The 26,367-nt window shown below is 36.1% G+C and overlaps 3 protein-coding genes across 5 annotated transcripts; 1 reads left to right on the plus strand and 2 right to left on the minus strand.

The window, feature by feature from the left end:
- Positions 1–2,155: 2,155 nt before the first annotated feature.
- LOC107791485 (2-succinylbenzoate--CoA ligase, chloroplastic/peroxisomal) lies at positions 2,156–9,015 on the plus strand. 3 transcript variants are annotated; one of them, XM_016613569.2, is made up of 10 exons: positions 2,156–2,569; positions 3,510–3,582; positions 4,248–4,413; positions 4,506–4,604; positions 5,019–5,116; positions 5,203–5,396; positions 5,739–5,866; positions 6,142–6,521; positions 6,734–6,948; positions 7,087–9,015. In XM_016613569.2, exons 1-10 carry the CDS (start codon positions 2,370–2,372, stop codon positions 7,214–7,216), a joined length of 1,683 nt encoding a protein of 560 aa, XP_016469055.2. In that variant the 5' UTR covers positions 2,156–2,369; the 3' UTR covers positions 7,217–9,015. The 3 variants fall into 3 exon arrangements, with proteins under 3 accessions (XP_016469055.2, XP_016469056.2, XP_075106232.1); XM_016613570.2 differs by lacking the exon at positions 2,156–2,569 and adding an exon at positions 3,275–3,425; XM_075250131.1 differs by lacking the exon at positions 2,156–2,569 and having other exon boundaries at positions 4,241–4,413.
- LOC107791480 (caffeoylshikimate esterase-like) lies at positions 7,921–8,880 on the minus strand. The gene has a single exon (XM_016613564.2). The coding sequence runs from the start codon at positions 8,878–8,880 to the stop codon at positions 7,921–7,923; it is 960 nt and encodes a 319-aa protein (XP_016469050.2).
- An 8,173-nt stretch (positions 9,016–17,188) lies between the features above and the next one.
- Positions 17,189–24,791, minus strand: LOC107791486 (WPP domain-associated protein). The gene is made up of 6 exons (XM_016613571.2): positions 24,545–24,791; positions 21,756–24,158; positions 19,539–19,665; positions 19,089–19,190; positions 18,554–18,632; positions 17,189–17,544 (listed from the first exon to the last, which is right to left on the minus strand). Exons 2-5 carry the CDS (start codon positions 24,143–24,145, stop codon positions 18,555–18,557), a joined length of 2,697 nt encoding a protein of 898 aa, XP_016469057.2. The 5' UTR covers positions 24,146–24,158; positions 24,545–24,791; the 3' UTR covers positions 17,189–17,544; position 18,554.
- Between the last annotated feature and the right edge of the window lie 1,576 nt (positions 24,792–26,367).

Genomic DNA, 26,367 nt, shown 5'->3' on the forward strand with positions numbered 1-26,367 from the left:
AAGTAAAGCTTTATTAGAGGTTAGACCTTATATTTATAGATGGGCGGTGACGGTTCAACGATGCTAGTGGGTGACCAATACTGGCGTTCATTTAATATCATGGGGAATCGAACTGATGGGATGTTTCGGTCACCTCGGATGCTTACGTCATGGGATGACGTCATCATTAAGGGCTCCAAAAATCGAGGTTCAAATCGTTTCTTATCATCTTATTCTAAGAAACGCGGGGACTATTTGTACGGTCAAAGTCACATGCCTCTGACTTATAGACTCGAGGGTCTGTCCTAAGCCCGAGCCCGATGCATCAGATCCGAGCTCAAAGGTAGGATGCAATGCTCGAGGATCAAAGTACAATGGACATCAAAGCCGAGATCGTGACACAAATCCTGGAATAGGATTGTACGATTTCGTACTAGGCGGTTAGACAGCTGTATCAATAATATTCCTTACTGTAAATAGAAATATACCTTATTTAGGGTTCCCCTATTATATAAAGGGGACCCCAATCATTTGTAAACATCTTCTAATCATTGAGCAAAGAATATATTCTCTAGTTTTTCGCCTACTGTTCATCAGAAATGTCCTTTAGCTCTACTGCTCTTACTTTATTTTTCTTGTTTAATTGTCTTATTGTTCTAAACCTACCTCGAGGCCACTAAGCTCGAGGTCACTATTGCTGAGTAACATTGGTTTGATTCACTTATTTCTTTCATTTCTGCTTCATATTTCTTGATTATCAATTGGTATTGAACTAAATCAGATATCTTTAAAACCACTAATCAAGTTTAATTGTTACTCGTATTTTCAGGGTATCTTTCAAAAATTACAATGTTTATGTCCAAACACCTTTGAAGACTGAAAGCATACACTTTTTGTATACATCAAGGACCATATCTGTTATGTGGTATATATCAAGGACTAAAATAGTCCAACCCCGATACATTAAGGACCATTTTAATCATTTTCTGTAAATTCTTCTTGATTTCCTCTGTTTCAGTCTTCCTATAATTTGTAAAGGATAAGGTAGGGATATGAGCCAGAGCCACTGTACTCCACACCGCAACGCCTCATAAACCAATAATCCAATTTCAACGTCTCTTTTTTGGCATTTTCTCACGCAAATTTCCTTCAATTTTTACTGTGCAATCCTTGATAAACTATTAGTAGTATAACCAATTTCCGAATTAAATTGCAACGAGTTTATGCCGCGTTTGCTTGGAAAAAAATTGTGATGTAACTAATCTTGGGATTAGTATTTTTTATTCTCATGAAGGGTGAGATAACTAATTCCGAGATAATTAATCATGAGATAACTTGTTTCCCAACTAAACGGCTCCTAAAAAAATCTGTCAAATTTACACTTTTCAGGTGTCTATGTACTAAATTTCTACTTGCAATTTTTAAGATGTGCTCTGTTTTCAGATTAAAAAGTTCAGTGAATTTGTTAACTTTTTGAATTTGATTAGTTCTTAGGTCTCTTATAGAATGTAAATGATCCAAAATATGGAATGTGAATTAGGAATAATTGATCAACGAAATATTAATTGAAAACTGAACCTCGAGATACTCAAAAATAATACTATATATTTTTGTTATCATGAGACTTTAATAGCCGTTTGGCCGAGCTTCTAAAATCAGCTTATTTTGAAAAGTGTTTTTCTCAAAAGTACTTTAAAAAAAAATGCTTTTGGTGAGAAATAGTTTGTGTTTGGCTAATTAATTAGAAAATCACTTTTGAGCAGTAAATAGTGTTTGGCCAAGTTTTTGAAAACTGCTTATGAGTGTATTTTTCTCAAAAATGCTTATCAGAAAAGTGCTTTTGGAGAGAAGCTACTTTTTTCTGCTTCTGCAAAAATGTTTCTGCTTTTCGTCAAAAGCATTTTTTTTCCTTCCAAAAGGTTGGCCAAACACCTCCATTTTTTGCCCAAAAAAAAACTTGGCCAAACAGGTTATTATTGACCGTCATGGGTGATGATTGAGCTAAAATTTGGATTATGGAACTTGATGATAGAATTATTTGAAAAATAAATATTTTCTTCATTGTTTGAACAATTCACTTAGAAAAATCAAGAAATAAAGTATTGTATAATTTTTTAATATTGTTTTCAAAAATTTACTTGAATATTTAACCAAATTGACTCTCCAAACTACAAATGGCCAATATTATGCTATGGACGCAATGTATTTTCACCCTCAAAGAATATTGTTATCCAATTAGTTTAAAGACAGTGAACCCCAAATGAAACTCTTATCGCTCATTCTCAAAAAACGAGACATGCAAAACTGAATACTGAAGCTAAAAAAATTGCTGTTTTGTTTGCTCAAACGCTAAGGAAAATTACGGAATTCCGAATTTATCCTCAAAAGAAATGGCTAATTACTCGAAGGCCCACGTCTGCCAGTGTTTGAGCCGGCTGCTGACAGTTGGCCGGAACTCAACGGTGATGATAATGGGAGAAAGGAGGAAGACAGGCATGGAATTTGTTGACGGAGTTTTGGGCCTGGCCCATGGGCTTCTTCAGCTGGGCCTTAAGCCCGGTGATGTAGTTGCCATTTCTGCTCTTAACAGGTTCTTATTATTATCTGCTGCCATTTTAATTCTAGCTGTTAATGTACAACTTTCATTGCATTAGGTGGTTGTACCTTTTACCCTTCCCACTTCCCAGTATAATATGAAAAGTATAACAGAAAATAAAGTCAAAATGGCATGGCAACAGCCATTTTTACCTAAAGTAGTCAAGCTGTTGGAAAGTAACCACTATTTACTGTGGAGATAAAATTTGAACAAAAGTACCCTAGCTGAAACAGTAAAAGTTGCAGCATATGGTGTCTCTTGCATATAAACTTAAAGCATGTTATGTTGGAACTCCTTTTGCTCCTTTGAACATTATTTCTTTGTAGGTTGATTTTGATGGTTAGAGTTACATAATTAACTATAGTTGTTAACATATTCGGTATTTCAAAAATAAAATTTAACATTTCGATGGTATATTTTGTTAGAGAAGATAATAAAGTATATGGAAGCTTCAAATTCAAAGTTATTGGTGCATTATGCATGAGCTTAGTGCTTGTTAATCATTTGTTTGCAGGGAACTGTTATTTTACATTTTAATCAAAACAATTTGCTTAATGCTATCATCTTATTTTATGATACTTAGCTTTCTTATGAGATAAGGCACCTTGAGCCAGCTAGGATTTCTACTTTATGGACTCTGGATTTTAGAACCATGACTTCAAGTACTAATAATTGAGTTGTAAATTTAATATCACATTTTAATGAATTCTTAACTTAAATATACTGTTTGAGCAAAAGTTAATGGGTTCGACCGAACCGTATCCCGGCTTCTATCTCCGCCCCTTCCTTGACCATCTAATTAAAAAGAACAGGCGTGAAACATGAATTTATATCTGGGAATAGTCATAAGGTACTCTTTGACTGCATCATATTTGCCAGTGAACTACTCTTGAATTGTTAGGAATTCTTTTTCATCATCCAATTTTTGTTGCAGTGATCTGTACTTGGAGTGGTTACTCGCAGTGGCGTATGTAGGAGGAATTACTGCACCTTTCAATTACCGTTGGGTAAATGAGCAAAGCACCTAGTCCCTTATCTTCCATTGACATAACTTGAAGACTATTTTTTGTTTTTTCTTATTTTCTCTAATCTAATTCAAGATAATTAGGGCGAGAAATCATTCTACAGAAAATTAGTGCTGATTTTAGCTGGATATTTGCATTTAAAAAGGCACAGATATCCAGCTACTGTCATCATTAACTTTCTTTAGGATGACCCTTGAAAAGACAACTTTTTGTGCTGCTTTTTTTTTTTTGGCTTTTGAAGTTTAAGCGTTCACTCTCCTTGATTAATGGGTGAATTTCAATATCAGTAACAGTTATTTCTTTCTTGGTCTGTGTCACGTGGAGTTGCCTAGAAGTATCATTATCCTATTCCTCTATGCATGCGCCTAAGAGTTTTCAATCTTTAGTAGTTTGTAATTTAAGGATTCGCACTAAGTACCAATATCATACCTGTTGCATGGTTTAGATTTACTCAATATGAAAAAACCATGTTACATAGCTCTTGATTGTAAACAGTTTAAACGTATGTAAACTTAACTTTGAGGAAACCGAAAATGATTATCATGGCTAAATACTTTCTATCACAGCAAAGCATCAATATAATATAAGATTGAAGAAACTGTTCCGGATACAAGCATGTTCTCCTAGTAACTGTTCTCAGCATGCAGAGCTTGGAAGAAGCAAGAACAGCTCTTCAGGTAGCAAAGCCAACAATGTTGGTCCACGACGCAACCTGTAATTTCTGGAAGTTCGAGTCCTATGATGATTCTGTGCCTTCTCTGAGGTGGAAAGTCCTAATGGATAATCCTAGTGTGGTTAATAGCACTAAGATTGGTATGTGTTAAAGCATTCATGACCAGAATGAATATAGATAAAAAATAGTATTCTTCTTCTGTTTGTTAATTTATCATTCTTACATCTGCCAGGATTAACTACTAAACAGCTTAAACGAAGTTTTAAAAGGCATTTAGTAGCAGACTGCCTGTGGGCACCTCAGGAAGCTGCTATAATATGCTTTACCTCAGGTATATGCTAACTGCCTTTCTACATGCCTATTTCTTGTTGTTCCTTTTCTTGTCCCTAATCCAAAAAGTGATCTTCAAATCCTCTCACATCGAAGGAGTGGACAAAATGAAGTTCTAAGAGAAATCTAGTAGTGGAAACCTCTTTTTAAACTAAGGAACATAATTTCTCCCTCAAAATTTTATCTGGGTCAGATTAGGCAAATATCTTGTTTCTTAGTCTCAGTAGAAGTTTTTTGGCTATTAGCAAAATTCACGAGCAAGGAAAAGGTCATTTTGTATGTCATACAAAACATTTGCTCCGCTGAGAAATGTGTTGTGTGGGTTGAGTCATAGAACTGCTGTTCTGGTACAAGGAGTATTTGTAAGTCCTTTGACTTGTATTTATCATTTTTTTCTGTTTCCTAATGACAATAGGAACCACCGGGAGGCCAAAGGGAGTTACCATAAGCCATTCAGCTTTGGTGGTGCAATCCCTTGCAAAAATTGCGATTGTTGGTTACGGTGAGGATGATGTATGCTTATCTACTATGATAAAACATTATATGAATGTATCAACCTTGATATAGTACAAGTTGATTTGTGTTATGGTTTCTTGCAGGTCTATTTACACACTGCACCATTGTGCCACATTGGTGGTATATCATCAGCCTTGGCCATGTTAATGGCAGGAGGTTGTCATATTCTACTACCAAAGTTTGAAGCTAAATTGGCTATTGAATCCATAGAGCAGCATAATGTTACTTCTTTTATCACAGTTCCAGCTATGATGTCTGATGTAATCTCTTTTTATAGGTAAAGCACTCAGCTGTCCTGATGCAAAGATGAATTTCAATAGGATTTATCTTTTGAACAAAGTTGAAGTGAATAATAACTGTATGGGCATCCATATGATTGGTTAATCAGGATTTTTCCTTAGAAGTTACTACCAATATCAATTTGTGACATTAGCTCCTTTAGATTTTGCAAGGAATACTTTTTGTGATGTCCTGATCAAGATTAAAAGAATTTTGCTCTCTTTTTGCCCAGTTTCTAGTGGTGCTTGATTCTTTTCTAGGTTTCTCTCTATGGACATTTAGCACATCCGCTGAGTTCATGATAAGTGCAAATATTTGATTCTACCTTCACTTGTCGTAGGACAAAGCACATATCTGTAGGGTCCAAATCTGTGAGGAAGATTCTTAATGGAGCTGGGGGTCTTTCATCTGATCTTATCAAAAATGCGATTGAGATTTTCCCAAGGGCTAAAATTCTTTCAGCCTATGGTATGTTGGTTTAGTGACTACTTGACATATTTTCTCCATCTTCTCCAAAATTATCCTTTCTGAACAAAATATTCTGTTGATAGCAGGAGATCGCAAGTTTTAAAATGGTGTTCCTGATGTATGATATGTATCATCCACTAGACATTATGCTTTCCAAATTTATAGTGGCACAAGTCCTAACCTTAAACCTTCTTGATGTATTATGTATAGTTAGCTTCACGAGTATTCTGTGTCGGTCGTGCTCTCCTGATAAGCATTCTTTAATTGTTCTTTAGGAATGACCGAGGCATGTTCTTCTCTAACTTTCATGACTCTTTATGACCCGACGAAAGAGAGTTGTGTCCAGAATTCTTGTGCCAATAGCTCCAATTTGGCACATAAACCAGATGGTATCTGTGTTGGAAAGCCTGCTCCACATATTGAAATAAGGATTGCTGGGGATGATTCATCTTGTATAGGGAGGATTTTGACACGAGGACCCCATGTAATGCTTGGATACTGGGGTCAAATGCCAAGCAAGAATTCTTCTCCAACTGATGAAAGTTGGCTTGACACTGGTGATATAGGGCATATAGATGATTGTGGAAATGTCTGGCTCATTGGGCGTTTGAAGGGTCGAATAAAGAGTGGGGGCGAGAATGTTTATCCGGAAGAGGCAAGCATCCAGACTTTAATTCCTTTGTTTCTTCGTTTCCATTGAGCTACCATCACAAAGAGAACTGCCTACTTGAAATCTTATTACTTGATGACCAATGATAGATATATTTTAATTAATTTTTGGTAATGGAACACCATGATTTCCTTTTTATTGTTCCATAGGAACGTAATTGCCCTATAAATCCATTTAGTAAGTTTGTTTTGGCTCAGGTGGAAGCTGTCTTATCCCAACATCCAGGGATATCTGCTAGTGTTGTTATTGGGCTTCCTGACTCTCGCTTGACCGAGATGGTCATTGCCTCTATTAGGCTCAAAGACAATTGGCAGTGGACAGATTCCAGTTCTGATCATCCGGTTAACAAGAAGGAGCATTGTCTTTCCAGCACTCTCCTCCAGAACTTCTGTAGAGCGAAAAATTTGACGGGGTATTCTTCTTTTTCTATGTTGGTCAAGGGAATTCGATTGCAGCAAGGCTATCTCATACTCCACTCCAATCTCACCCCCCTCTTGATGCCTCGCGTTATCTGATTCATATTGATGACATGTACTGTAATATTTTGCAGGTTCAAAATACCCAAGAATTTTGTATTGTGGAAAAATCAATTTCCAGTGACAACAACAGGGAAATTAAGAAGAGATCAAGTCAGAGCAGAACTTATGTCTTATAAGCAGTTACAGCCCAGCAGACTGTGACTCCACCAAATTCTCCTCTTGCATTTGTTTTGAGCGACTAACTACATGGTAAGAGAATACATAGAAACAAATACTGGGAATTATTTGACATGGTGCTTGGAAACTATGCAGCTGTTCCTCAATAATAAAAAAAAAATTATGCAGCTGTTCCTCACAGCAAATTATCCATTTAATTCTCTATCTCAGGTTATTTAATGTGTATTAGTTATTTCCCCATTAAGTTGTAATCGACGAGATACTTTTTATTTCATTACTCATATGTACCCATACAAATTCTTCTTTATTCTATGTACCATCAAGCTGCTTAACATCCTGATTCATTGAATCTGAATGATCGCGAAGTTGAATATCGTAGTGCACTTCTTTCCCCAATTTCTGTTATTTCTTGTTTATTAGTCTTTGCTAGTCAAAATAGAAGCTCACCATTATTGCAGGAAGTCAAATGAAATAACTGATTCTGAGTAGTAGTTACTTTTGAAAATTAACGGTGCCAAAGCAATTATCATCATGCCAGGAAGGTTCCATCATTTAAGCATATGGAACAACATTATCAAATGCATACTACCTTAGTAGGACAGAAACGGCTCTGGCAGTATCAGTAATTGCCAGTAGCTTTTACAAGTTTTTGGTCGTAGGTTATGTGTACATGAAAGAGAATTTCTGACGATGCGTATAAACATCTGAATAACTCAAGATCATATATATTAGATTTTTGCCAAGTCTGCTCTCACCTCAAGCCATGACAACATAGTATTGAAAACAAGCTCCACACTTTCATTTGGTTCACCTATCAATTGGTGCCACATTCCTGGGAAAATCTTCATAGTCTTATCTTTACTTCCTGCTGATTCATACACAAGCGTAGCAGCTTCAGGATCACATACCTTATCATCCCCACCTTGAAGAATCAGCAAAGGGACTTCTAGTTCATGCGAGTTCCTCTGTATATATTCACAGACTTTCAGAAGCTCTAATGCAGTGGCAGCTGGTGGCTTCTGGGAAGCCACGCGATTCGGACTTTTTGAGACCATTTTTCTCTTCCATCCCTCCTTGTATGATTTAGATCCAGGTGGTTTGGTGATCACAATCCTCCAAGATGGTGCTACAAAGGCGGCCAATGGTAGTAGCTTCTCCAGTGGCCAAACAGGTTTGTATTTCTTTGACACTCCACACATTGGTCCACTTAAAACTAAACCTTTCCATATAGTATTTTGCCTTAGACATATGAGTGTAGCAATTGCACCACCTAATGACTCACCATACAGGAAAGCTGGGAGCTTCGGGTGATTGGCGCGAGCAGAGTCGAAGTACTGTATGCAGTCTTCGACTAAGGGTTGAATACTTGGAATGTAGCCAGGTGAGCCTTCTGAGTAACCGTGACCTTGTAGGTCAAGAGCACAAACGAAAAATCCAGCTTTCGCCATTGCTACTGCATTTAGCTCAAAAAGCCAGCTGCTTTCGGATGTATAACCATGAATCATGCCCACAAGACCTCTTAACTGATTACTTGATTCAGACTGCCAAGATTGAGTGTATATCTTCATGTTCTGTTTGTTTAACATGAAGCTTTCTTTATGCATGATTTTCTGTTGCTTGTAAAACTCTTCTCTTGTTAGGTCTCCGTAAGGGCTGTTCTCATTAGCTTGGAAAATAGGGTGAGACATAGTGTACTAATGAGTTTGTCTGTTTGTGTGTTTAGCTCCTACTTTTTTGGTGGTGGTACAATAGTCTTGTTTGGGATTGTGAAGGTACTGAATGTGATTACTTTGAGTTGATATATATACACATATGATATTATAATATGTCTATGTTGCTCAAGAGTACAGATCAGTTGGGAGGCTCAGTTGGGAGTTTAGCCTCCCAACTGTTTCATGCTGGGGCAATAAATGGAAATATGAGACATGAATCAATTATTGAATTAGATATGATTTCCTTTCCGTACCAAATTTGGCTTCTATTAAGTTGAAGAATAAATTTGTATTTCCTGTTGCATTTTTATTTTTTTTAATCTTTTTTTTTTTTTGCACTGTTGAATTGACAACCATCTTTAATGTAGTAATTAAGAGGCTGGTGATTTCTTTCATAACTATCCTACATGTCTTCTAAGGATAAAATTAAGGGCCAATTGGCATGGTTTATTTGCACACTTGGCACATTTAAACCACAAATCTCAAAAACATTGCCAGCAAACAGCTGAGGCAGCAGCAGCAGCATTATTACAATGCAACGTTTGGTTCAGATTACACAACAAGTAGTTGCAACACAAGACAAGGGAGGAGCCACCCCAAACATCCTTGAATGGGCAATGGAAATTATTATGCCTAAAATCAACTCAAACTCTAGTACTAAAAAAAAAAAAAAAAAAAAAAATCTTCCAGAAGTAATGTAATATTATCGTTACAAGAAAAAGAAAAAAAGATCTTAAATGCGAAGCAAGCTGCTTCTTTTAAGCAAGTGGCCTCAATGGAGACATCAGTGTTTTGTCAGAAGCTGGGATGTGCTAAATTTGTTTTCTATTTTTTCGAAGACCAGGACTTCTGGCTAAGAATTTTTGAAGTATTTTTATTCTAATGTTTGAAATCTGTTATCTTTTCAGTCTCACATTTTTATGAATGATGGGTGGCGATCTTTTCTCTTTTTTTTTTTTTTTTGAGAAGGTAGATACTTATAGTAATACTACTAAATATTGTTCATAATATTACAGACAATTTGTGCCTCATGAAGGACACATAAGTTCCCATAACTTGCTAACAAATTACATGCACCTTCTGAGAGGTGTTTAACAAAAGGAGAACAACCTAGTTTATCTAGAGATAGTTGCTGCATAACGAAAGGTGGTGGAGTAGCAAAAATTGATATTTTCCTGATTTTGGACTGATTAAAGGCTTCCTTGGCTAACATGTGAGCCACCATGTTTCCTTGACGAAAGTTATGTCTGGTCAGTATCTCCTCCTTCTTCTGGGGCATTAACAACCTGCAAGAATATTTATCACATCGTTAAAAATTTCATGATCTGTTGATAATGTTTGTATTACCTCAATGAAATCAGTTTCGACTTCGATTGGGTAGAATCCATTCTCTTTAGCAAGAGTGAGACCTGATTGGAGGGCTAGGAGTTCTGAGTGTAGGATGGTCATAACATGGACTTGTTGGTTGAAGCCCATGTTCCAGTCTCCCGAGCTAGTTCGGAAGACTCCCCCTACAACGGCTGATCCTTTTTTAAAAGCACCATCTATATTGAACTTGTACCAATTTCTGGGTGGTTTATGCCAATATACTACAATTTTTTTCTGGGCGTGCATGTTGGGTTCATTTTCGGCTAGGAATTTGTATTCTAAAGCATGATTTATCATAGTATTGTCTTTCAAATAAAGGGTTGTATTGTTGTGGAGGTTGTTGCTTCTGCTAAGCCAGATGCCCCAGATGGCAAAAACAAAAAAAGCCTTCCCATGTAATCGGGAGAGCGGGTAAACTATGATTCAAGTTTTTAATAGTGAGGAGCCAATGGAGATTTGTGTTGAGGGGTATGTGGTGAACACCTAAAGTTTGCCAAAACCTGAGAACGAGTGGACAGTACAAAAAGATGTGCTCTATAGTCTCTTCTGCCTCGTGACATGTTGTGCAGTGTTTGTCAATATTGATACCAATACGAGCTAAGTAGGATCTGGTGGGAAGTTTGTTGTAGAAAACCTAGGAAATATTTGATCTTGTTTGGGCAGTTGATGCTCCAAATCCATTTGAAGTTGTTTCCACTATGATAAAAATTATTGATGAGGGTGTAGCAAGAGCTCGTGGTGAAACAACCACTTTCACTATTTTCCCATATAGAAATATCTTTGGAGTTATGGTTTAGAGGGATAGATGGTATTAATCATTTTTTGAATGGGGTCTGGGAGTTGGAAAGATATCTTGTTTAGGTTCCAGATGTTATTAAGACAAAGGTCATTTATTTTGATGGAGAGATCACCTTTGTTGAGGGATCTCTCTATACAATTTCTAAGGCAAGACATAGATGGTAGCCATCTGGAATTCCAAATATCTATGTCAGAGTTATTTTTAGGCAGCCAAAGAATGCCTTTGTTACAATAATACCAACCTTTGAGAATACTTTTCCATACAGAAAGGTAGAGGTTGTGGACTTGCATGTGGAATAAGAGCAGGCCGGTGTTTTTGTCACGACCCAAACCGAAGGGCCGCGACGGGCACCCGGTGCCTTACTCAACCGAGTACCGACGTAACATATCTTTCTTATCATACTATCATGAGTAAATGAGCCGGAAAACCCGTCATGAGATAACAAGAATAAAACATAAAAGAATACTCAACATATGACGACCCAGCATGATATACAAACTTATACATGTGACATACGGGCCGACATGACCATTTGTAAACTCAAAACATAGGCCGACAAGGCGAAATAAGTATCCATACACCTGACATCTTTCTACAAGCCTCTAAGAGTACATAAAATCATAAAGGTCGGGACATGGCCCCGCCATACCAATCAATACATATCCAAAGCAACTGACCAAATAGGAAACTCCGGAGCAAGTGGAGTGCACCAACACCTCCGGTGAGCTGATAGCCTACTAGGAAGACTGTCAACCTATCAATCGGGACCTGCGGGCATGAAACGCAGTGTCCCAAGCAAAAGGAATGTCAGTACAAATAAAGTACCGAGTATGTAAGGCAGGAAAGCATAAATAAGAACATTAATATAAAGAGAGATAGAGGATATACAACATGTAACATCTGCGTGCCTCTGGGGATACTGGCATGAAATGCATAATACATGTATATACATAAACTTTTAAAAACATACGCCTCTATGGGCATCATCATTATCATATCGTACCCGACCTCAAAGAGGACTCGGTAAAAACGTACCCCGGCCATCATAAAGCTCGGTAGAATCATACCCGGCCATGTGGAGCTCGGTAAACCCAACTGATCAGTGGTTGCATAATAGGTGTCGTACCCGGCCGACTATAGCGCAGCTCGGTAGAGTAAAATAGATATTATATATAATGCATGCTAGACTCATGGAATCACGTTCTAAACCTTTTAAAGTGACTTAAGAACATTATGGACATCCATACCCTCAATATGAACCTCAGTAGGATTCAAGGATCATACACAGTTGCTTAGAATAATTTTATAAGGAAAGAACAACATGGACAACCTTAGTTGCTAGGAGTAGATCCGTTATGAAATAGTGTATTCATTTCACTTTAGGTCATGCCAAAATAAAGAAGGAAGTGACTTAACATACCTTAAACTCATTGAATCCTTCATTCCTTCCAAGCAACTCTTCAAACAAGTCAACTCAATTTATCATAGTATAAGGAGATTCAAAATCATTGCTGAGCAAAAGCTAAGTCTGTAACTTAAGCTAGTAGCTCGTTTACGTAAATTCGGGCAGCATCTCCCATGTAACAAGGGCCTCCTCCAATACCATGTACCAACAACAACAACCATAGAAATCCATCAACATATAAATATCAATAACAAGACACCATATAACAACAACAAGTCATAACTACTTCACGACTAGCGGCAAGCTCCGATTAGAATCCGTATAACCCATATCACCCCTTATAGACTTTTTATATTAACTTAACAACACCATTAACATGATAATGAATTAGTTCATCAATGATTCCAACCTTATACCACTTATTTATAACAAAGGAAACAATCCACAACTCCAACTATCTTCAATTAGAAACTTTATTCACTAGTTCATGTCTAGTCCAACCATTTAACTTAATCAAACATCAAGATAACCTTAAGCACCTGAAAGAACACAATACACATACTTCCTACAGTAGCTTCAGGTCAAAATCCAAGTTATATTTAGCTTACAACAATCCTCAATGGCAATACAACACCATAGAAGTGACTTAAGCTAATCCAAGTATTATCTTGTAGTTTATCATCCTAACAACTTAACCAACAAATAAGCAAGCTTAAGAAAAATTATTAGGTTGTTATACTTACATTATCCAATAGAAACAACTTGAAATTTCAGCATAAAACAGCCCATAACTATCCTCAATGACAAAACAACCTCAAAGAGGTGTTATTCTCCACTTTTGATGTTGAAATATGGTGTAATCCATTTGCAAGACTTGAAATAACCTAGGGTTGATATGAAAACCATGGGAGAGTATTTTACAGAACATAAACCACTTAAAAAACCTCCCATACGAGCTGGAACCACCCAAAAATCAACAACAACAAGAAGAACAAGAAACTTACTAGCGCCACAGGATTCCCGACACTTGATTTGTGTAGTTTGCCATTTGTTTGGGTCTTGGATCATGAGATAACCTTGAGAGAGTGTTTCTAAGGTTCTAAGGTCTGAATATAGTGAAAATAATGACTTAAAACGGGGATGAGGCATCTTATATATATCCATATGTCTTAAACCGCCTATGTGGGTCCCATAGAGAGCTGCTTGGCGCAGTCTCGCAAAAACGCGAATATCTCTCTAGTCCGATATCGTATCGACAAACGGTTTAATAAGTTAGAAACTAGACTCGTAGATATTCAATTTGATATGTAGATCATCCCTTCATTCTAAGTATATTGGGAGAAACTTGCATCTACATTTGACCTAAATTTCAGCACATTATAAATGCAACTTGTGATGACCTTTGCCAACTTCTGTTCCACAACTCGCTTGATTTAGAAACATAACACACGACTATCATACGACTAAAATAACCCATAACTTAATTTACTTATCATGTTAATCACCCTAGTCTTACCCCAAAAGTATATGCTCTAACATTCCAAACTTGTCGACTTTCAACGAAACTTATTTTCTTCATTTCGTTTAGCGTCTAAGCTTTCCAACCCTTTTGGTACTTGTTATTCATGATCTTAAAGATTTGTAACCTCCAAGATAAAATCATGAACTTACGTTATGTACTTTCAAAAATGATCTCATTTCCGAGCTTACATCAATTGGCTTACGACATATTCTCGTACGAAAACATGGGACGTACCAGTTTTGGCCCAAGGAGAGTTGATTTGAGAGATTAAGCACCAAGAGAGACCTATTAAAAGAGCTAAATTCTTATCTTTTGTTGCCCTTAATCCAAGTCCACCAAATTCTTTAGGGGTGGTGACGGCTTTTCAATTGATAAGATGAAGCTTTTTCTTTTCTTTAGTAGATCCCCAGATAAAGTCCTATTGAATTTTGTCTATTTGCTTATGGATCTTTGTGGGAAGCAAAGTATATTGCATAATGTAGTTAGCGATGGCATTAAGGGTAGAGTGGGCTAAAGTAGTTCTCCCAGTGATATTGAGAAAATTGAATTTCCAATTAGCAAGCTTTGTCTGCATGTTATCAATAACAAATTGAAAATCTTTTGGTTTGGGGTATTTTTGGAGCATAGGAAAGCCAAGGTACTTTCCAAAATTCGTGGATATTTTAAGTCCAATGAGATTGGCATAATGTTTTGCCGTATCTTCAGGGGAATTATTAGAAAAAATAAGTTTGGACTTGGTGTAATTTATTTTTCGTCCTTATAAGGAACAAAAAAGATTTAAGCATTATGAGATACAGGCACAGCTTTTATTATTAGCACTAGAAATCAAGGTTAAGTCGTCGGCAAAGAAGAGATGAGATATGAGTGAACTTTTATTTTTTATACTAACGAGGTCCCAACAAAGTATATCAACCTTATGGGAGATCATACGAGAGAGCATTTCCAGACAAAGGATAAAAATATAGGGGGATAGTGGATCTCCTTGTCTAATTCCCCTATTAGGACTAAAGAAATTTGTGGCACTCCCATTTACTAAAACCGCTATGTTGCTAGTGGAGATGAAATTCATAATGAGACGAGTTATTAAAGGGGGAAATTTGAAGAAGCGAAGAGTACGATGTATACATTTACATGATGTATACAAATTTATGTATAAGTAGTGAGCTCACGATGATAATAAAATTTTACGGCGAAATGGCTTCCCGACCACTTAAACTTGCATCAGTTTGTAAAGTCGATATATGAACTCTTGGGTTTCCCATTTGAACATCTTTACTTGAAAAAATGGCTACTAATAAACACTTGTAATGGTGTGTATTGTTCAATTGTTGTTGACACGGACTTAGTTTAATATTTTGTATAGCCACATCATCCATTCATTCACATTTGTTAACACCTGTATATTCAAGGTTATCTAGGGATTTAATTAGTCACCCACAATTATAGACGAACATATACAACTACTGACACTTGCATTTTTTGATTAAAACCCATCTTAGTGTCCCGTCGCCGACGACTGGCCAAAAGAGCATCTGCTAATAGGGAAGATGAACACAGGCATAACAACATCGGCAAAGCCGGAATACTCAGTTATAGATCAAAACCCACCTTTTACTAAGACTGTTGCCAATTTCAACACCCTCGATTACCTCCGTCTCACCGCCATCTCTGGCATCTCCGTCACTGTCGGCTACCTCTCCGGTGAACTCCTTTCTCAGCTTTACTTTTATCAATCAAATCTTATTAATCAACTCTTAAACCAGCCAAAACCCTAAGAAAAAACTCGTTAATAAATCATTGACCCAAATCAAATATCTGGGATCCACGTCTGATCCATCGAACACCACCCTCTTTCTTCTTTACTTTTTTCACCTCCCAAACCTAAATAAAAAGCGCCAATATATATAGAGCAAAGGTTATAGAAATTTGGAGTATTATTCAACTTATTGAATTGAAGCTGGACCAAAACGAATTACAGTAAAAAAGCTAAAATAAAGAAATAGAAATTGGGGAACCCTAGACCGAACGTGAAAGAAAAGAGAGTATGTGACTGAAGTCGATCGAGGGTATGAGGATATCTTAATTATGTATGTGACAGTTACTTACAAAGGTGGGAGGGAGGGGAAAAGAGAAGGGGAAAGGAAAAGGTCTCTTTTTTCTTCTTCTTTTTTGTCTCATTTATATTTTATTTTGATTCTCATATTTTTTTAAATAAAAACAATACATTTCACGCGCCTTTGCAGCGTGATTTTCACACAATTTAGCCATGTCAGTTGCGCTGCTTCCACATAGGCATAGTCAACGGTCAAATGTGTTTATTAGTATCCATTGCATCAAGTTGGAGTGTTCAAATGAAAAAAGTGCAAGTTCATGTATCGGCTTTAAAAAGCCCTACAAGTTTAAATGGTCAGGAAGTCATTATGCCTATATTTAATATCGTGAAGGAAATACACATCAATTAACTATATTTAAGTATAAGAGATTTGGGTAAAGTAGGCATATATGATGCATTTAATGGATAAGCGAAAAGGAGCAAAATTTCGTACGATGAATAAGAAAGAATCGGGGCAAGTGCACATATATTCATTCTCAGGGATGCTATTTAGAGATTAGTCATTATTTTTTTTATTCTGAAACTATAAGCTAAAAATCTTAACTTCAGGACTACTCAAAACGTTTTTGTCCTGAAAATTTGAACTGAAAAACTAAAATTCAGAATGCACTGATTAATTCCTAAATAGGAGTACTTTAGAGTGACTACTGATGGCGTTTCTACTAAAGAATCAGACATCTGAAAAGCCTTTTACTAAGAATAAACTTTGAAACATACCTAAAAGTTAATCATATTGAATTGATGATAGAAAAAATTGTTTGATTAAACATAATTATCATATCAAAGCATAAAATTTAAACAGTTAAACTGAATTTGAAGTTTTTGAAAATTGTGAAAATTGTACACAGATAATATTAAAAGTAAAATCGTATCAAAAATTTTGAAACATCTCAAAATGAAAAAAGAAAAAAATTGACAATGACTCAATAACAATGAAATTCTACAAAAGTTTAAGCAATTATTTTAAATCACTATCAATGGGCAGCAAGGAAGAATTCAACTGATTTGTCGACAACAAATAGTCGCCAGTTTCAGAATTGAAATATTCAATAGGAAAAGACAATGAAAGAAAGATGATAAACACATGGATTTCCGTTAAATTTAACTAGCCAAAGTAGTCTGTACACTTTGCTTCTGTATCTCTATATACACAAGCTAGCTAACAAAATGTACCTAAAAAATTCACAGCTGCAGCTATAGATGTTTGGTTTTCCTGACTGATGATACAGAATATACACAACTAACTAGGGATCCCCTCTACACGCCCGGTCAGTTGAAACTTCATAATCCTTTCCCTATTTCAAGCTGCTACAAAAAGGTAATACATTTCTGTGTCACTAACTAAAATCTGTTTTTCTACCTTCGTGTTGTACTTTGAATTGGTACCAGCCAGGATGGAGTAATGCGAAAATTCCAGGAATCGAACTCTTTATCTGTTCAACAAAAGAAACATGAGTCAAAGAAAGATTGATTTATGAAAGAAACAGTTAAAAGATATCCTAAGATATATTGCAATGTCTTGCAACAAGCTAACTGTTTTTGGTGTGTACACCAATTTACCAAATGAAGAATTCACTTCCTCAGAATTTTCAATTTATTTTCTATCTTGATCCAAATGGCTATGACAAATCATCAGAACAACATGTTTTATCAATAGCCATTTTGCAGTTAGCTTTTGCAAGATTCTTTTGCTCTATGGCTTTCGCCACTGCTGAGTACTGAATCTGCACGCCTTTTCTCTTTCTGCCACCAGTTGCTTCTAACATCTTCATACTCGGATTTCACCAACTCACTTTGATTTTTCTTTTCGTGTTTTCTTTTTAAAATTTTCTAAAGCAGCCTTTCAAGATCACTCCTTTGAGTCCTTTCTTCATAAGCCCTAGTTTTCTCAACCTTCAAATTTTTTTCGTAACTCAGCCGTTTTCCTTTCTTTTTCAGTTTCTTTGTTTTGTTGGAGAATCCCCGAAGAATAATGGAACACGGTTAATAAAAACCCATTATTTTACTCAGGTTCTTTTCCTTTTCTTGAGCAGGAGTAAGACGATACATGATAAATGTTACAGTCAAATATAACAAAATGAATAGCTTAATTAAAAGTTTTAATCTTCAGCAAATGCTTTTAATACTCCCTCCATTCATTTTCATATAGCGATGTTTGACTGGGAATGAAGTTTAACAAACGAAAAGAAGACTTTTGGCACATACCATACAGCTAGAACTTGTGTCATTCTTTTCAGAACAACCAAAAAAGTAAAGAGTGCTACATAAAGTGGAAAAGAAAGAGTAACAAATAGTAGCAATTTAGTGTTTAGCAAATATACATATCGATAATTAGACATTCCCATAAAGTTTGTCTTAGAGGGTGCTCTAGCTAACAACAATAAAACCAAAAGTTATGCATATCACCCACTGAAAACTATACTATAGCAGAAGAAAAATTACCTTAAGCAGAAGATGATTTTACTAGCTTGGTAGACTCGCCAGTTAATTCCCTTTTGATCACCTTCAGAATCTCCATAATCTGCATTTAAGTAAGCATTATGTAAACAAGGTACAATATTAGCCCCATATAAATGCACTTGCAGATTCAGAGGTGACACAAGTTTATAATGCTAAGTAGCTCCCCCCCCCCCCCCAAAAAAAAAAAAAAAACGATTATCTTCAGTGGCAGAGCAAGAACAGTAGGAGTATAGTCATTTACCCCTCGTCACTGGACCTTTAGCCACTGGTTTGTAAAAGTTTGCACATGCTAACAACTAGATACCCAGCTAACAACTTATCCTTCGATTGGAAGGAGTGACTACTTTATGTTCAGATGCAAAGGACAGATTTTCAAGTTTGCAGCCTACCTACATACTTGAAGCACATTGGAACTTAGAGATGACTATTAAACTCATATTGCTGAATCAATAAACCAGACTAACACTAGTCTCACAGGAATGGTATAACATATCTTTTAAGACATTATTCATCTTACCCCAGGGTAATGCTGCAAAACTGGCGAGTAATGATCAAGTGCTATATAAATCTTCTCAAGTAGGCTTAAAAGTGTATCCACCTCATCTCCCAAAAGATCAACCTGAATGTACAACAAAACCTATTAGAAAACCTAGGTAAACTATAGTAAAACCCGTAGCATTTGAGCTACGGGTTGAACAGAGCCAGTATTTTTGACAAGGAACACAGATCTATATGTAAAAAATCACATATTTCAACTAATATCAGATTCCAACCCCATAATTTAAGAAGTACGGTGAGTTCAGTGCTAAGAACTTTAAAGGTCGAACCCATCAATTTCAAATTCCAGATCCCACTCTAGATTAAAAGCTTAAGTTTCAATTAGAATTATTGCATAGTTAATTGCTAATTTGCTATTTATCAGCAAAAACTACAGAAATATCACGAAAGATGCATTTTATGTAATTGCCTCAGCCTCGGCCAATTGAAGGTCTGAACATCTTCTGTCAAGCCTTTGTTGGTATAGTAGCATTGTTCTTCTCAGCAAATTTGCCTTTTTAACAAGAGAATCCAATTGAGAAGACGAGTTCTGAAACCTGAAAGTATTACCAACAAATTGCGTAAGGTCTTAGTACAGATAATCCAATGTAAACTTCGCAAGAGTCATGTCTTCTGAGCAGAAAAAGGTATTGACATGTATATGTATGTGTCTACCAGTTAAACAAAATTGTTTACGTGATCTTTTCCCCACTTTTTCCCCTACTAGAACAGAATGTTTACGCCAATCTTACCTAGAAACGTGACGGCAAATGCAAAACACTACCAATACTTCCGAAACAAAAATGGAGCTAGGGTTGATCACCCAAAGAATACACCACAAATGATATACCGTTTGAAAAAGATATGCACACACAAGAACAAATAGCAACTAAAGAGGCTTGTAGAACAAAAAAATTGATAAAGCAAAATGTCATTTCCTTCTTTTTATCTTTTGGCTGGCAGATGGAAAAAAAACAAGTTAATTATTGGAAGAGAGTTAATTACAAGCAAAGGAGGCCTAGACCATTAAACTTCCGGATAGGCAAATATGGGATGAGAAATGAAAAGGTAGAAGGATATATCATTTAATAGGTCAACAAGCATAAAATATCCAATACTATTGATATGGTGGCACCAAAACCTAAACCTTTTTTCACAATAAGGAAATATGCAGGTTATTACCTATCAAAAACAAGAAAGATATAAGGGAAAAGATGAAAAGTTTTACACAGCATCTCAAGCTATTAAATCTTTTACCCCCTTAACTACTTTTTGTGGCATTATACCCCTTTTTCCATACGAAATGCACATCAGCCAATTTATTAGACAACCATCAATCTGAGGGCAAAAATATAGTCTGTTTTTTTATTCCTTCCTTTTTTCTTTTTCTTTTTTTGGATAAGTAGAGAGATTTTTTTATTTTTTTTTTGGGGAGAAGGAATAAGCAGAGAGAAGATTTAATTTTTATCCCTTCCTTTCTTTTCTCCTTTGTACCTTCTTCCTTCTCAATTTCATCTCCTAAACACTCATCCTTTGCTGCCAGCTCCCTGATAGGAATTTCTAACCTAGTATTTATTAATTTCTGAAAGCCTTTGGCTTAGTTGTATCTGGTTTACATTGTCGATTGTTTTGATTGGTTGAGAAAAATTAAAATCTAAAGTAAATAAGCATTTGATTTGCTTCGTCTACTCCAAAATTAAATGGCAGCCCCAAATTGCTTTTGCTACGGAAAGCTTCCACATTCCTTCATTCCAGCTTTTCCTTCTCATTCGGGCATTTCATCCCAGTTGCCATAAGAGCAACTTTCCTCCTAACATTCCCCAGCTTCAATCGCTTGTGTTGAGCTTGGTCCTTGCCTCCTTAGGGTGGAATGGACGCCATTTTTGTTGGGAAAGAGAAAGGAGAAGAAGGCATGGAGCTGTAAAAGCCTGCGTGGGGGGGGAGGGAGGGGCACTAGCAATGTAGAGAAGAGGAGAAGAAAATAGAAAAACAATTGGTGCTACTCAAAACATATATCTTATCCATTTTACACTAGTATCATTGACTTGTAAGGTACATGAGGTTTGAGCTCTTGTTTTGAGAGAAAAAGTTAATGGGAGATTGCTGCACGTTGAAAAGATGAAAGGGCACAATGCCACAAACTGTCTGGGAATAGCTCCACTAGACATAGAAGAAAGGAGTGTAGGAATGGTAAGCTTTGCTGGAAAGAAGCTAGTCGACCCGGATTTCGTTCTTTCATTAGCAATTGACAAGGCCGAAGTTATTCTATCTACTTTTTTTATAGATAATTTGGACGACTGAAATAGAAAAAACCTATGTCTGTTTTTAAAAAATCCAGATGAGTTGGTAAATTGCTACAAACAAAAAAGTATAACGGTCACCAGAATAGTGTCCCTTTGTTTGTTTTTAGGTCCTTATGACAAGAACAGAACACTAGGCGTTCTGAAAACAAGTCCATATCAGTGTTTGCTTTAGAAAGTAGCGTCTTACAAATATTATGTTCTTGGTGTAACCTGCAGTTCCTTTTGGGTGTTCTTTTGCCAACTTTTTGGATTCTCTGTGTATTTGAAGGGACAAAAAGCCTTTCTATACATACTGGCACTATGATATTTCAATTATTTATTGAAAAGGTTAGGGAAGCACTGACCTGGCGTTATTTGTTATCAAACTTCCTGTCACCCTGCATTCAAAATCAGCAAGCATCTTTGACGATTCATTTATATTACCAATAATTGTTTCCACCTGCTTTCTTAGCTCAATTTCTTTTGCTTCAAGTGAGGACAAAACAGTTTGCCTCTCTTCAGAGATTGCAAGGACTGTATGTGCCTGGTAATTAGCTTCTTTTAACTCCCCGGCCTTCTCCTCAAGACTTTTATTTAATTGGGCTGCTTCCACTTTCAATACTTCAATTTTCTCCAATGCTTCTGCCAACTGGCCTTTTACTACATTTACTTCTTTGTTGCACCCAGAAGCTAATGTTTGTTGCTGACTTGCAAACTCTTTCACAGTATTTAACTCTTGGCACACCTGCTCAAATTGCTTCCTCTCTTTTGCTAGAGCAGCTGAAGCATCTGTTGCTAACCTTTCCTTTTTGTTCACAGACGTTTCCAGCACAGAAACATTTTGCTTTAGCCTGTCTTTCTCTTCAACCTCGAATTTCAATTCGTTTTCCATCTGAATAACTTTGGTCTCAAGAGATATTCGAATTTCTTTTTCATTCAAATACTCACAATACAGCTCCTTGAGAATGCCTTTAGCCTCCTTGATGCCTTCACTGAAAATCACTCCACATATTTCTTGCATAATCAGGCCCTCCATACCCAAATCTTCAATTTCAACCTTTCTAGTACGTCCAGCATTAGTATCGTTACTATCATTAATCATATCAATTCCCAAGTTTAATTCCTCAACTTCATTTCCTGTCCCTCTGCTAAGATCCCTTAGAAAACAAGTATACACTTCTTCCCTTACAGAAGCTTCTATGAGTGACCGTTCCATGGCTAAATTGAGATCTCCTATCTGTTTTAGCATGTCTGCTTCCACAGAAGAATGTTGCAGCCTCTTCTCAGTAGCATCGGAAACCTGGGACAAAAGGGACTTAACTTCATTTTTCTTATCTCTAAGCAAGTCTCTGAGCTGGTGATTTTCAGAAAGAAGGCTATCAAGCCTATCCTTCAAGTTACCGAAACTTAGAGTCTCCTGGGTAAATGCAGGATGTTTTTCATTCTCCACAAGAATATCATCCAATTTGAATATAATTTCTGGAATTTTCTTCCTTAGAACATCAAATTCACCCTTATCCTTTTTGTGTGGCACAGCAGAGCCTCCTCTAAGCTTTAGATAATCTGCTCTTAGAACAAAATATTCATCGGTTTTCTTTTGCAGAATGGACTCATGGTGTCTCTTCATCTTTGTCAGAATATTATTAAAATGGTTCACCATTTCGTCTCTTGACATGTGCTTTAACGTGGCAGCATCAAAGTTCTCAGGTATATCAGTCTTAGAATCCTCCATCTTCTCATTTCCATCCCAAACAGATTTTGAAGAAGTCACATGCTCACTTGATGTCTTGCGTGCAAAGAAATCAACATCATGCAATCCATGGGAATTCATATGCCCTGTTTCAGAACTTGACAATGACTTTAAAACAGCTTCCAAATCCATCCGTAAACTAGAGATGTCATTCAACTTCTCATTTCGATCACCACACAATCGAGCATACTGGTCCCATAATTTGTACTCAAAGTCTTCCTGCACAGTCCGAATTACACTGCGCATTATCATGGCCTCAAGCTCCACTTCAGTGAGATGCTCCTCCTGCCACTGACCAAGTGATGTCTTGGACAATTGTAGCATATCATCCATTCGCTTAAAGATGGTATTCACCATCATTTTCAGGTTATCTATTGTTTTGTCCACCTGATCCCAAATTCCAGAATCCTTCTCCTGAAGAATACCTTCTAGTCCCATCATCTCAGAGCGAGGGCTGATGTTCCTGATACAATTGGATCCTCTAACCTCATAAATACTCTTATTCAACTTCCTGAATTCAACCTTTGCCGAACTTCTTAGCCCATCAAGAAAGTCTCCCATCTTGTCATGCTCCATAAAAACATCTGATAGACTCAAGTTTTTTCGAAAATTTATGCTTTCTAGCTCATCCTGCAATGTGAGTGACCCAAGAGATTCAATTTTGCTAAGACCCCCATCATGAAATTGCAAATACTCCTTCAAGTTGGTTAATTCAATTTCCTTAGCAGCTAGCCTCTCAGCCGCCTCTTGCTCCACAGCGCTCACCATTCCCTTAATCACCGAGTCGCTCACCATCCTCGATACCATTAAGCGGTCGTTGATATCTTCCCAATAAGTATCAAAATCCTCCAAAATCTCATCACCCAAATTCTCATTTTCCTTTCCACCATTAATCATTTTCTCAAACCCACCATTTGTTATCCCCTCAAAGTCATCCTCATCGCGTGATTTTATACCATTCCCATTACTCACAGCCCCATTCTCTAATACCTCTGAACTTCCCATAACACAAGCATATCTGCATATATTTTTTCCAATATTAGAAAACCCACTTTATCATTTTATTCTCAAGAGTAAACCACTTTAACCCACAAATTTTTTTTGTTGATAAATTCACCCGAAAAAAACAGCTTTAACAAATTAATTATCAGCATTCAGCAGACGTACCCTTAGCGAATTTAAATTCACTGAAAACACAAAACGATGGAGGAAGTGAACACACTCAAAGCTAAATTAACACAAAACTCAATAAAAAAACACTTTCTAGTTAAGCAAAAGAATTGCCAAAAATAAAAGAGCAAGCATAATAGGGAAAAGGGTGTTCAATTATTACAACTATTAAACAAACAATTAATTGAAGCAAAATAATTATATAAGAGAAAAAGCTTAAATGTATGAACTTACAAGGAAAGAACTGATATTATCCTGTCCTTCAAGCAATAAAAGAGCAATAGCAAATTCAAATGGGTCTTTGGTAAATGCTAAGGTGTATGAGAGCTCATGAATTTTTCTCAGAGTCAGTGGAGTGTTAGCTTTAGGGTTTTGAGAGAGAGAGAGAGGAAGATTAAAGGTTGGGGGGAATGAGCGGGAGTGATTACATATAAGGAATAAGGCTTAAATGAGATGATTTACACAAACTGCCGTCGCTTTTTTTCTTTTGACTATGGAGTTTGAAGAAAAATAGTTGGATTTCGTGGAAAGATGGTCATAGTACGTCAATTGTGAAAACAATATTCCTGATATTAATTAAGAGTAAATAAAGTCTATAGATAATAATAATAATAATAATTAAAAAATATTATTAAAGGGGAGTGGCTGAAGAAATGGGGAAAGCTGCAGAGAGTCCTAAGAAGTGGTTGACCGCATTTATAATTTGTTTGTATTTGAATAAAAATAAAAAAGTAATAATATAATTTTATTGATATTTTTTTTTCACCTTTGTTTTTTCTTTTCCTGAAAAGTAAAAATAAACAGTTATCTTTACTAATTTTTCTGTCAATAATTTTCTTTTCTTTCGTATTTTCATTTTAGTTCTTTACTCTGTATTTTTAAAACTGTTTTGAAAACGTTTTTCTTGAACCGAGGGTCTTTCGAAAACGGTTCCACTACCTCACACAAGAAAATAAAATTTTGCATATCTTATCTTCCCCAGACTCGTACTTGTAGAATCACATTGGGTGTGTTGCTCTTAGAAATTGGTTGTGCTTAGTATGTTCATGCGCCCATTAGCTAAAAATTAAAAGTTTTTTAATTGAAAAAAAAAAACTGAAAGTTTTTGCCCAATCAAGGTTTCCAAAATTCGGAAGCAAACTAATTTTTTTAATTTTTGCTATTATTTTTTAAAACTATTTTGGCAAAAGAGGTTAAACTCATTTTTCAAAATCCTTTTGAAAAATAATATATTAAATTTGAAAATTTAAGTTATTTGCAATTTGAACCCTTAAGGTATGTGTCTTTTTCTATACATATCTTTTTCTTAACTATTTGCATATTAATATATTAGTTCCTTGAAAAATATTAAAAGTATAATTTCATTGTTTACGGGGGAATCAATAAAGTTCAATTAAGGAAAAATAATTTTAAAAAAAAACAGTAGTATTGAGTAACCGATAATTTTTTTTTTCTCTCCATTCAAATTCAAAGACGTAAATACCGCCACTCATCACAATATTATTCCACTCAAGTTATTCGTTTCTACTCCATTAACTTGTGAAGATGGCTATGCATTTGTAGGCATATAAGTCTTGTTGAAATTAAATCTGTAAAATAATTCGGACTATATTTTAAATTCAAGATATATTAGTTCAAATAAATTTATTGGGCTAATATAATTGGATTAATTACATAATTCAATATATATGTATTAAATAAATAAGTCTTAATCCATTGGGCTAGCCCATTTAATTGGGCTAAAGTGATGAGCTCACGTTATTAGGCCCAATATATCATCTTCCTAGAGGCCCACTTTGGTGCCACATGTCAAATGACGTAGCACGCCATGTCAAATGGAGGAGCCAATAGGACCATGCCACGTGTCAAAATGTCAAGGCATGCCAAGACATTAAAAGGCTAATGAAATCGTGTCACATGTGCAAGTGACATGTTCTGGCCAATCAAATGCGGTCATGTCATACTTCAATTTGATTGGTCGGAAAGAGTTTGTTCTTATCACAACTCCTCCCTTCCACAACTATAAATAGGGGTCTTCATAACTCAAAAAAGACACC

The sequence above is a fragment of the Nicotiana tabacum genome, chromosome 3 (genome assembly GCF_000715075.1).
Source record: "Nicotiana tabacum cultivar K326 chromosome 3, ASM71507v2, whole genome shotgun sequence".
NCBI lineage: Eukaryota > Viridiplantae > Streptophyta > Magnoliopsida > Solanales > Solanaceae > Nicotiana > Nicotiana tabacum.